The sequence below is a fragment of the Podarcis pityusensis genome (genome assembly GCF_964106645.2).
Source record: "Podarcis pityusensis genome assembly, chromosome: 13".
In the NCBI taxonomy this organism is placed as follows: Eukaryota; Metazoa; Chordata; class Lepidosauria; order Squamata; family Lacertidae; genus Podarcis; species Podarcis pityusensis.
In genome coordinates this window covers 33,234,945-33,248,520 of record NC_138038.1, presented here as the reverse complement: position 1 = coordinate 33,248,520, position 13,576 = coordinate 33,234,945, and the positions used below count along the sequence as shown (strand labels likewise).

The 13,576-nt window shown below is 37.2% G+C and overlaps 1 protein-coding gene across 1 annotated transcript; it reads right to left on the bottom strand.

The window, feature by feature from the left end:
• Positions 1–862: 862 nt before the first annotated feature.
• LOC308460863 (vomeronasal type-2 receptor 26-like) lies at positions 863–13,295 on the bottom strand (the record flags this gene model as incomplete). The annotated part of the gene is made up of 6 exons (XM_080977397.1): positions 863–1,773; positions 9,321–9,447; positions 9,598–9,825; positions 10,159–11,019; positions 12,412–12,703; positions 13,150–13,295. 6 exons carry the CDS (start codon positions 13,293–13,295, stop codon positions 863–865), a joined length of 2,565 nt encoding a protein of 854 aa, XP_080833523.1.
• Between the last annotated feature and the right edge of the window lie 281 nt (positions 13,296–13,576).

Sequence of the window (13,576 nt, the reverse complement as noted above, 5' to 3'; positions counted from 1 at the left end):
AGTTTAAGAAACGCCCACTGACGGATTCTGCCAGCGATTGAGACAGCCACGGGTGAGTAGCTGTCAAGACAGAAAAGGTTCACTCAGGCAATCCAGCCAGGTGTTTGCACCGGCTTACGCATGAGCAACCCCTAGAACCATTACAGTCCATAACCTCACAAGGGAGTCCATTTCAAACAACTCTTATTGTCAGAAAGTTCTTCCTGATGTTTAGTCAGAAACTAATTTCTTGTAATTTGTATCCATTGGATCGAGTCCTTTCAGTGCATCTGGTTCTTCATAAGTGTTACATTTGTCCCAACTGAAATTCGTTGTCTAAGTGTGGACCCAGTTCTCCAATCTAGGAAGACCATCTTGAATCCTAATTAGCTACCCCTCTCAGTTTGGGAGTCCATTTCAAACAACTCTTATTATCAGAAAGTTCTTCCTGATGTTGAGGCAGAAAGGCATTTGTCCCAATTGAAATTCAGTTTGTAAGTGTGGATCCAGTTCTCCCATCTGCTAAGGCCATCTTGAATCCTTATTAGCTACCCCTCCCTGTTTGGAGTCACCTCCAAATTTGATGACCATCCCTTGAATTCCCACAGACAAATTGTTTATAAAAACGATTAACATCAAGGGGGACAGAATGGAACCCTGTGGAACCCCACCTGTCACTTGCTAATATGAAAACATCTACAGGGAGATAAGAATTGCTTTCAGTATTCAATAGCAATCATGTGAGAATAATATTATACTGTACTATTATGAAAGGAAATGTAATTTGTGGGTTTCCTAGGGAACGTTTGATTCAGTCTTCACCTTCAAATTTGCAACCATGTGGAGAAACTAAAAAGAAAAAAATCAAAATCAAAATGGATAATTACATTATTTGAGATTTTCTCCTTATCAGCTGTTCCTTGTTGTTCAGCTCAGGTCTCAAGACAATTATGTAACATTTTGGGGAAAAGATGCAACCCAGCAGTCCAGCACTGGAAGTTAAAATAGAGAAGATCTCCACTGCCACCATGGATTTTCCCTTTGTGCTCAGGTAGGAAGGAATAAATGATAACCAAACACTGCAAAAGACAAACATGCTGAAAGTGATGAACTTGGCTTCATTGAAACTGCCAGGTAACTTTCTGGCAAGGAAAGCCACAGTGAAACTGACAAATGCCAGGAATCCCAGGTAGCCAAGCACACAGTAGAACATAATCACAGACCCCTCATTACATTCTAATACAATTTCTGAAGTGAAGGAGTGCATGTCAACATCTGGGAATGGGGAAGAGGTTGCAAGCCAAACAGTACAAATAAGTGCTTGGAGGAGGGAGCAGGAAAGAACAATGCAGCTGGCCAGACTCTTTCCCACCCACTTCCTCATTTTGGATCCAGGTTTGGTGGCCATGAAAGCCAGAACTACCGTGATGGTTTTTGCCAGCACACAAGCCACAGCCAATGAGAAGATGATGCCAAAGGCACTTTGTCGGAAGAGACACATCACCGTATGGGGTTCTCCAATAAACAGAAATGTACAAAGGAAGCAAAGCAGGAGTGAGATGAGGAGAGTATAGGTGAGATCCCGGTTGTTGGCTTTGACAATGGGAGTATTGTGGTGTTTTATAAACGTTGCAAGCACTAGAGCTGTGATCATAGAATATGAAAGAGCTAAAGAGGCTAAACAGAGGCCCAAAGGTTCTTCATAAGACAAGAAGCTGACATCCTTTGGAATACATTGGTCTTGTCTTTCGTTTGGATATTTTTCATCTGTGCATTTATAACAATCAGTTGCATCTGGAAAAAGAATGGAATCTTTGTGTAGCTAGAAATTACAGCATCATGCAATAAACATATGGCTGTAATCTTTTAATGCCTTTGTAAATCAGACATTTGAGAATTTTGACATACTTGAGATCAGGCTTGGCTATTGTTGCAGGTTTGGTTTGGAGGCCCATTAAAGCAAAAGTACTTGTCCCCACAGTCCTAAGATGGCGAGACTCACAGCACTGACTGCATCAACATCTCATTTCTCCATTGGTCACAGCTTTGAATGTAGCACAAATCTGGACTTCCTGGTGTGGTGCGCTCAGCGTCGGGTCAGGGAAAGCGCTTTGCTGCAGTAAGAGCGCTCCCAATCACGGATACGGGATAAAAAGACGGGGAAGCGAGGGCTACGCAAAACCTGAAGAGGTCTGAGAAGAGGTTCCAGACTGAAGAAAACAGATCCAAGCAGCGCATAAAGGGGTTTTCTGCCGTTCCAGCACAAAAAGTGGAGGAAGGTGGAAGAATCTCAGCGCAGAAAGATCGCACACCCGACCGTGAGATGCCCCTTAGACCCGAATGAGAAAGCACCAGGCTGCTCCAAACTAAAACTGTAAAATCAAGAGTACTCCTGAAGCAAGAAGGCAATAACGCTGGCTTAAATTAAAATAAAAGGAGCACGGACTAACTTAATATAAAGGACAGTAATGCTAATGGAGAGAGGAGCTTCAGCGTTCTGAGACTTATCAAGTTGTGGAAAATAAGCCTTGTAAAGAGGCAGAAAATAAAAACTGAAACATACTGAGTACCTGCTTCTACAGGGGGACGCTCTGTTGAGAGAGACAAGGAGCTGAAATAACAAGCAGCAGCAGCAGGGACAACAAAGCAGCGGCCATTAAGAAGGAGATCAGCGTAAAACAAAAGGTGAGTGGAAAAGAAAAAAGAGGGGGAGGAACGTGGAGGATACAGTGGAAAAGAGAAGGAATAGAAAAGATTTGAAGACCAGGCAGCGGTGGGAAGATAAAGATTAAGATAAGGAAGTGAAAGGGAAGAAGAAGAGATATACGAAGGGAGAGAAAGAAGGAGGAAAAAGAAAGGAAAAGACGGTAATAAGGAAGAAAGCAGTTGGCGAAAATGGCGCTGGGGGGGGAAGTGTGAGTCATTGCCCTCAGAAGGGAAAAAGCCGGAAGAAGAATAGTGGCGGAAACAGTCACTGCAACAAAGAGAGGCTAGAGAAACAAAACAAGAAGGACCACCTCACAAGTAAATTGGAAAATTACTCCCATAATTTAAAAAAACGCTGCTAAGACACAGGCTTGAAGCACAACCATAAAGAAAACTAGCTATACATGAAAGGATACCTGAAATACCAAATTCAGCTTCTAGAAAATAAGTTCTTAAGACGGATGTTAAGTACTGCAAAGGAATTTTTCTCTGACAACTGCCAAAGTAATTAAAATAAAACAAAATATTTAACTAAATTTATATTAAAACTTTGATTTTTTTTGTTGGTTTTTTTTTTAATATTTGAGATGAACTGGTAATGATATAGGGTAAACCACCGGAATCTTAACTGACTTTCAATCCCAACAGATGGAATAAAAGGACCAAATTATAGAATATAAACAGAGCATTTTCAAAGTTTTAGGAATATATATATTCTTGATTGAAATAAAGACATCTAGATCAGAACCAAAAGGAAGAAGACTAATATGGGTTCTAAAAAATACCAAACTACACTGACATCTGGGTCAGGTCTACAAGTGAGAAGACAATCAACAGCTGAAACAGACCCCAATGCTGACATAAAAGATCTTATAATGGGGATGGAAAAGAGCCTGAATGATAAGCTGGACATATTAGCTGGCAACATCCAACAAAACTCAAAGCTAATAATAGACTTAACAGCACAAATAAGTGACCTCTCACTTAAAAATAAAGAACTGGATAAATCTGTACAAGAACTCAAGAGTAAATCCACCAAACAAGAGGAAATGACGAAGAAATTGCAAATTGAAAATAAGGACATTAAAAAATCACAAGATTCAATGAAGGAAGAAATAAACACTTAAAGAGAGCCCATGAAGAGCTGCTAGATGGTTTATCATTGATGGAGATGCATCAGAAGGAGATGGTCCTTCGCTTCCGAGGTGTACCACAAACTTATGATGAACAAATTCAAGAGAAACTATCACAGGAGATTGCAAACTGGTTGGGAGTAGAAGTAGAAGAGATGCTATTGGATATTGATAAAATTTTCAGGATCAAATCAGAAAGATCGGACACTTACAAAAGGCCAGGAGATTGCTTAATTTTTTTCAACTCAAGACTTTTAAAGGACAAAATATTACATCAAAAAGGACAAGCGAAGTTAATAATAGAAGATAGGCCTATCAAAATATTTAAGGAAATCCCAAAAAGTATTTTGAAGAAAAGGCAGAACTATAAGACAGTAACAGAAGCACTCAAGAAGAATTCGATTAGATTCTGGTGGGAATTCCCTGAGGGCATCACCTTCACATACAAGGACAGAAGAAAACTTTTAGATCAGTAGACGAGCTGGGAAAATTCTGGAGGAAGTATAAAAAAGAACTAACTGGAGATCCGACATTGGAGCAAGAGGAAACAACGCAGACGCCACAAGAAGCATAGAGAGACAAGTGGGTATCAAGGGGGGGGGGGAGAGATTGGAAGAAACATAATATCAAAATCCTAAAATTTCTGAGTTTTTTCCTTTTCCTTTTCTTTTTTCTTTTATTTACTCAATGAAACCTTGGTAGATAATAAATAAGGATTAATGAATCTAAAAATTATATCTTGGAATGTTAACGGTTTAAATGATAAGAGGAAGAGAAATAAAATAGAACATGTATTGAGGAAAGAACAATGGGATATCATATGCTTGCAGGAGACCCATGTGACTAGAAATCACAGAAGGGTTTTAGAAAACAAGAGATTGGGTCAAGAATTTATATCCTCAGATGTAAAAAAGAAAAGGGGAATTGTGATCTATGTGAACCCTAAACTAGACGCAAAAAAAATCTTTAAGGATGATGAAGGTAGATTATTAGGGGTAAAAATAACAAAAGGTAAAGAACATTTAATTATAGTAGGAGTTTATGCACCGAATGGTAACAAAACAGAATTCTTCAGGAAAGTAGAAGCTAATTTACTGGAATTTATAGAAGAGGAAATTATTCTGATGGGAGACCTAAATGGTGTCACATCAATAGAATTAGATAGGAAAGAGAGAGAAAGAAAATAAAAAAAGGCAGACTCCCAGATACCTTCTTTCAGATGGTAGAAAACTTAAATTTGATTGACACATGGAGATATAAAAACCCAGGAGAAAGATAGTATACACATTTCTCGGAAGTAAAAAAATCAGCCGGCAGAATTGACAGCATATGGGTATCAAATAACTTAACAACTAAAATTAAAAAAGCAGAAATACAGACCAAAATTATTACAGATCACAACCCAGTCACATTAGAATTAAAGGAATACAAGAAAACTAATAAAAGATGGAGACTTAATGAAAGAATATTAAATGACGAAAAGACTGTGAAAAAAGCGCAAGAACTAATGAAAGAATTTTTTGAATTAAATAAAGAACAGGATACAGACATCAGGACAATATGGGGTGCAAGTAAAACTTTCATAAGAGGCTTTTACATACAACAAAGTGCAATAAGGAAAAGAAACAGAGAGCAAAAACTAGAACAAATAAGGAAAGAAATAGGAACAAATGAAAAATTATTAACAAAACAAGCAAAAAATGAATTAATAAACCAAAAACTAAAAATATTACAAACCCAGGCTTCAGCAATATTAAATAGTGAAACTGAGGACAATATTAAATGGATGAAACAAAGGTCATTCGAATTTGCAAATAAACCCGGAAAGATGCTAACCTGGCAATTGAAAAAAAGACAAAAGGAAAAACTGATTGATAAAATAGTGGAAGAAGGGAGAACTTTAGATAATCCTGAAGAAGTTAAAAAGTGCTTTATAAAATATTATAATAAGCTATATAAAGCAGGAAATGAGACAGAGGATGAAATAAAAGAGTATTTATGTGGAAAGGATATACCTAAAATTAAGAAAGAAAAGATTCAAGATCTAAACTCCCCAATAACCACGACAGAGCTTCATCAAGCGATAATTAAGATGAAACTGGGAAAATCCCCAGGTCCAGATGATCTTACCGCAATACATTACAAAAAATTAGAGGAACCATTATTATCACCTATGAAGACACTCTTAAATAGAATACTAGAAGACGGGAAGATTCCCAACACCTGGAAACAGGCTCACATAGTAGTAATCCCAAAACAAGGACGAAATAAAGACTTTATAACCAATTATAGACCAATATCATTACTAAATAATGATTACAAGATCTATGCACAAATATTGGCAATAAGATTAAAGACAGCTTTGCAGGATTGCATAAATAAAGAGCAGGCAGGGTTCTTGCTGGGCAGGAAAATGAGTGATAATATAAGAACAGTGATTGATATGATCGAGTATTTAGACATGAAACCGAGTAAGAAGGTAGCCTTTGTTTTTGTGGACGCGGAAAAGGCGTTTGACAAAGTATCATGGAAATTTCTAAAAATATTATTAGACCAGATGGACATGGGAGACCAAATTACAAGAGGGCTAAAAGCAATTTATGAACAACAAGAAGCAAATATAATAATAAACAATGACACGACTGATTATTTTAAAATACAGAAGGGCACCAGACAAGGGTGCCCACTTTCACCATTATTATTCATTTTGGTTTTGGAAATATTAAATCAAGAAATCAGACTGGATCAAGAAATAAATGGAATATCCCTAGGAGAGAAAATATACAAAATAAGGGCATTTGCAGATGATTTAGTCTTAATGGTGGAAAACCCAAAGGAAAGCATAGCAAAGGCTCTAGAAAAAATGGGAAACTTTGGAAGGGTCTCAGGTTTTGCTTTGAATAAAGAAAAAATGAAACTAATGGTAAAAAACATGGGAGATCAAGAGAAAAAGGAACTGGTAGAAAAATTTGGATTACAAATTGTAAAAAAAGTGAAATATTTAGGAATACAAATAACAATGAAAAATATAAATTTGTTTGAAGATAATTATAAAAAAATTTGGGAAGAAACGAAAAGAGAAATGGAAACTTGGACAAGATTGAATTTAACACTCTGGGGTAGAATTTCGGCTATTAAAATGAATATTTTACCAAAACTCTTGTTCCTTTTTCAAATGATTCCCATAATAGGTAAAGATGATTGTTTTAAAAAATGGAAAATGGACCTAACAAAGTTTATATGGCAAGGCAAAAAGCCACGGATCAAACATAAATTATTAACCGACATAAAAGAGCGGGGAGGTTTCGGACTCCCAGACCTGAGACTATATCACGATGCGGCATGCTTTACTTGGATCAAGGAATGGATCAAATTGGATAACAGTGACATTTTGGACTTGGAGGGATGGAACAACAGATATGGTTGGCATGCCTATCTAATTTATAACAAAGTGGCAGTACATAAAGAATTTCTAAACCACGTAATTAGAAATGCATTATACAAGGTCTGGGTGAGATATAGAAGGTTGTTAGAACCGAAAACCCCATGGTGGGTCTCACCATTAGAAGTAATATCGGTTTTAAAAAAAAATACTATAGGAAGAATGGCGACATACCAGCAGCTCCTAAAGGAAGAACAGGGCCAATTAAAATTAAGACCATATGAAGAGGTGACCCAATACTGTACTACATGGTTACAAAATCACCAAATTGCACAAATATTTAATCAGGATAAAATAATAGGATTTGAAAAAGAGGAATCAAAATTACAAAAAGTATTATTACAAAACTCAAAAAAGAATATATCCAAAATGTATAATTTATTATTAGAATGGGAATTAAAGGATGAAGAACTAAAAGAAGTTATGATTAAATGGGCACGTGATATAGGATATGTGATTCGGCTGGAAAAATGGGAGAAATTATGGAAATATGATATTAAGTTCACGGCATGTTATACAATAAGAGAAAATTTTATGAAAATGGTGTACCAATGGTACTTAAGTCCGGTAAAATTGGCTAAAATTTACAAATTAAAATCGAATACCTGTTGGAGATGTAAAAAAGAAATAGGAACAATGTTTCACATGTGGTGGGAATGCCGACCTATTAAACAATTCTGGAACGAAATTTACGAAGAACTCAAAAAGATGTTTAAAATATATTTCAGTAAAAAAACGGAGGCATTCCTTTTAGGTTTAATTACAAATGATATTCCCGAAAATCAAAGGAAAGTATTCCTTTATGCAACAACAGCTGCCAGGATGCTTATAGCAAAAAACTGGAAAGGGAAGAAAATTTCATCAGTGAAAGATTGGCAAATTAAATTTTGTGAATACATAAATCTGGCAAGACTCACAGCATTCATAAGGGGACAATCGGACCAGAAATTATTAAAAGAATGGAGTTGTGCTAAAGAGTATATGAAAAAACATTGTTCTGGAGTAAGTATATTGGTATGTAATGAATGATGCTTTACAGGGGTAAAGGGGGAAAAAATGGTGTAAAAAAAAAAGTACAAAGATGGAAGTAATCAAACCAGACACAACAATATAGTAAGAGTAAATTTTTTGAGGTCTTAGAACAAAGGAAGGAAGTCAATATGTGTAAATGTACGTAATGATATGGGTTTTTTCCTGTAGATGTGTGTTTTTTCGTTTTTGTTTAGTTTTGTTTCCTTTGCTTTTTTTCCTTTTTCTTTTCTGTTTTTTTTTTTTTTTGGTATGTTCCGTTTTGTTTGTTTGTATAGTATTATTTTGGATTCAATGTTTGTAATTTTTATGATTCTGCATTGAAAATAAATAAATAAACAAAATAAATAAATAAATAAATAAATAAATAAATAGAATGTAGCACAAATCTAGCATATCTCTGTATCTCAGCTTTTCAGCCTTCTGCTTCCAGCTCAGCTCTCTCACACCACATTGGCTATGATTCTCTACCTACCTGTCAGGTGAGTTGCCAGAAGGCCCATCCATTTGCCCAGAGAGTACTATTTGTACTGGCCAGATTGCAATAATGATCTTGTAATCCAAATCATTATTTTAGGATGGGGGTCATAGTGCCCAGCCACAGCCTAAATAATTAAAGGGATGTTTTATGAAGGTGCTTAAGTGACACATTAAGGACATTATCTTACAACTGCCCAGTTAGAAATGAAATCTTTCAACGCACCATCACCTCCAAACCCACAACAATATTCAAGGCTAAGCTCAAGTATATTACAATACTTAAATGTCCGATTTAAGAAAACATTAAGACATTGCAACCATATGTTTTTGAATGTTGCACTAGAAATTATCCACTGGTGCACAAAAGAAAGCCAGGACAATCTATTTAAGGAAATTAAGCTCCACTCTGTTGAGAGAGAGAATTGTCTGGTTTTGAAAGGCATGGAAAAGTGTTTCTTCAGCTGATATGCTGCTGCTCAAAAGGAAACCCAAGTCTCCATGTCCAATTATTAAAAGGAAGCTGAGCAACATCTGTCTGGTAATGCTGTTACCTTTCTGTTCTGAAATCTTTCCTTCTGGGCATGGAATGCAATCATAGCAGCAAAATGCCTCGCCCTCCTTCACTTTCTTGCAAGAACCAGGGTAACAACTCTCACTGCACACAGATAGAGGCTGTGCCTAAAGTGTAAGTGAAAGGGGTTAATGATAATCTTGATGATAAGGAGCTTGGAACCCTTAAAATCTAGAGGAATTCTCGAAAGTTACACAACAATCACAAAATCCAGCATTTAATACGGGCAGTAGAGTATTATGCAAAATTGTCTCTACCTGGTTAAATCCCCTGTGCCATCTTATAGCATCCTCATTGATTTCAAATGCTTGTTCTGGAGAAGCTTGGGGATCCAGCCTCCCAACTTTCACTCTATGAAAGGATTGGTTTGCGGGGAAAATCCAGTTCATGATATCAAAACCAGCTGCTAACTCCCCATTCTGGTCAAAGGAAACTTTTCCCCCTGCACTGTTGTTAAATGAGACACCTTTCAAAAACTGGTGTAGCTGAATTGAAAGGGAAAGAGCAGGAATTAGAAAATTCTGCAACTTGAGCTTGTATGCAAAATGATAAATGTGACACAGATTCCATTTTTGCAAAGTTTCCCAAATATAACGCATTTTGAATGCTATTTTCATTAAAAAGCTAATTTTGGGGTTCACAGTATGTTACTTTTTTGCTGACAATATTCGATTGGAGAACAACATTGTAAAATCAGAAGAATTTTGGATTTCAGAGGAAAGCTGCATTTAAATTTCTGTATTAGTTTGGGAAATGTGGATTTGTATGCATTAAAATATACAGAGAATGAATTTTCCTCTATCTCTGATATTCATTACCTGCCAAAGGCTTTGGCCCTGACAGTTCTGCATGCCTCTGTTCTTCATTACACTGTGCTTGAGACTAGATGAGGACATAGCATGTAAAGCATGGGCCATAACATAGACAGCATTGTAGATACTGTAGCTGTGAGAGGTCATGCTCATTTCAAAAAAAGATGCAGGGAGACTCTCCAGCTTTTCCTCCCCAGTGCAAATGTCTCCATCCACCTTGACCGCATCTGCATTTGGGAATACACAGCCAAAGGCCTGTTGCCAGAAGTCCTTGATAAAACCATCTCCTGTGGTGCTGGATGGGTTTCTGCTTCTAACAAATTCTTGAAATCCTGGTAGATCATTGGCATGAATTATAAATGAGAGAGATCCATGGATTATTTCTGTATCCCAAGTCCTCTGATAGACCATTGAAGTGAGGTCAGTCTGGGCTGTTATTATCCACACTATACCTTTTGACTTCTTCTTTATATGTTCTTGTCCTGACAGGTATGGAAACCATCTCAAGAACACAATCCCATAGGATTCTCCATATGCCACCACTACATGGGCTTCACCGTCTATGATTTTGTCATGTATTTTACCCCCCTTGTTGAACATGTCATTAATATCTGTGACAACGGTAAACGATTGACTTCTTTCTATGAAGGCAAAGCAGATACCACTCTGAGAAAAAGGCGGAACCACACTTTGCACAAATCTTTCTCCATTGTCATTATCCATAGTTAGGAGTCCAATCCACGTCCACCTGAAATGTAGCAGCAAAGAAAGAATCCCTGCAAACTGACTGTCTTCTCTGGGCACCATCTGGTAGAATGGGATGCCTGGCGTTTTGTCATTCATCACTGGAGCAGGGCCATAGATGAGCTAAAGAAAAGAGCAGAGAGGAAAGAATGGGATTGTATTGCTATGAATCTGGAGGAGGAAGTAGGTTGTATGCCTGCATATATAAGACTCTTAAAGTAAGGGTGCCAGACGTCCCTGTTTCCTGGGGACAGTTCCCGTACAAACCAGTCCCCATACAAAATACATTGAAGTTGAAAAGTGTCCCCAGATTCATTGAAAAAAATCTGGTAACCTTACCTTAAAGGGTCTTAACTGCAAGAAATAACAGGTTTTGAGATCTAAGGAAGAATTCAAGTGGTTAAATAGCCAGACAGGTTTCTTTGTTGAGGTAACAAACGGTCTGTGTCAGATAACAAATGGGTGTGTTCCCTTCCCTCAACTCATTGGAAGTTAGTTAGAAATGACCAAGGACAAAACTGAGTTGTGTGTGTGTGTAAGCTAGAAGTTAGAAGCTGGAAATAGCAGCCTGAGAAGCCAGAGAGAGATAGCCATGCTTGATTACTTTCTGAATCAGAGGTTGTGTCTGTAGGAGAAGTAAGACCCCTTTGGGGTGTTAATGAATCCAAGACTACAGCTATGGGAGAAGCAAGATCCTTTTGGTGTGTTAATGCTGTGAACCTCTCCATCATAGGATCAGGTTATATATATGCATAAGCAAACCATATATCATAAAGACTCCACAGTCTCCACTGTACCCCATTTCAAGGGAAACACAAATCCTGGCTAAGTGCCTGGAACCCCTGGGATCTCAAAATGCTTAGAGATTGGGGTGGCAGGCAACTATATGTTATGAAGTCCTAATCAGAGTAGACCTTTTGAAATGAATTAATCTCAGTTACACATGTGCTTTAACTTCAATGGTTTAATATGGCTAGGACAAGTGTTGAATACCACCTATAGACAGAAAGTTCAAAGACAAAATACACCCACATTTTGTCAATAATATTTCCAGTAAACTTGCAATGTTGGTAGCTTTTCCTTTCAGCAGAGGTTCCTGTGGCTGAGCCAGCCAACTTCTCAGTAGCATAAATAACAAGTAGGGATTTTTCTTTTACTAATTTAAGAATGCGCAAAGAGGTTTTATTTCACAGCTGAGATTTGACATTTATAAGATGGAATGACCATGAATTTATATTACTCTGTGTATACCAAAAAAACAAAAAAATGAATTGTCAAAAAGTACTAAAACTGTCTAATTACAAATAGAACTAGTGCTTTTTTTCTGGGGATACTCAATGGTACATAGGTGAACTTTTCTCTCTCCGCATGTTAACATTGCGGCATTTTCTGTAACAACCTCATGGTGAGTACTGGCACCTTTTTTTCTCAAAAAAGAAAAAAAGCACTGCATAGAACAACACACACACACACACACACACACACACACACACACACACACGAGACCCATCATACCTGTGGAATCTTGTAAATATCCACCAGTGTTGCCACTTGAAGTGAGGTTGGGGGGTCCAGTCCTCCAATGACCCCAATCAGGTTAGTTTGGACATCACAGCTGTAATTTGGAACAAAAGCTCCCAGGGTGTATATGAGTAGCATTGTAGCATGGTAGGTCCACTTGTCAGTGAAATAGCTGTCATAGATGTGGAAGCCCAAGGTGACATTATGTAAGAGCTGAGGGTTTTCATTGATCTCCTTTACTGCAAATGCCAAGGCCAGGATGTGCTGATAATTCTTAGGTACTGCACTAGAAGGTAAGTTGTATTCGGAATCATAAGGAACCATCACATGTTGTAAAAAGTATTGCAAATGTTATAAAAATAATGTATTCTATATCTTATCTCATTATTCATATTCATATAACAATTTTCTTGAGGTAACCTTACCTGTAGGTGGCCCATACAAATTTTAGATCAGCAACAACCAAATGTTACCATTGTTCATCAAAACATATGCTTTCCTATTCTTTATCAGTAAAGTAGCAGTTCAGAGCAGGGTGTTCCAAAATGGTATAATTTAAGATCTTCAGGATATGATATTTGATACAAATGACTGGGCATAGCTTTCCCTCTTTTTTTAAATAACAGTTGTTTCTTTGGATAGATTATTGCCTTTCAAACAAATACTTAATCGAATGAAAATTAAGACTAATAACTAATATTAGTTTTCAAAATATTATAGTTAAGCACTTACGCAAGCTCTTCAGGCAAAGGTGATGGGGGTTTTTCAATGAAGCTGATTGCACTGGAGATGATGAAAGTGTGGGAAGCGATAGCTCCAATGATTAGGTCTCCTGACTGGTGGTACTCATGAAGCGGAGGGTGTGGATCCTCAACCATGCACTTAATGATGTGCGCTTTGCTTACCATGTGAGGAAGCAGTACCAGAAGCAAGAGGAACAATAACAGCATTGTGGACAGAAATGTTTTCTCCAGATGCAGATTTCTTATTTTTATCTCAAAAAGCTCAGGATGGAAATATATAGGGTCAGAAATCAGACTGACACATTATTGTCTAATAGTCTTAATTCCTAAACCTGTCCTAGATTTTTGGAGGGCTGATTTATATCATTATTCAGAACTGGGCTATTAGTTTTGCGGGAGTCCACAGTAAACTGCAC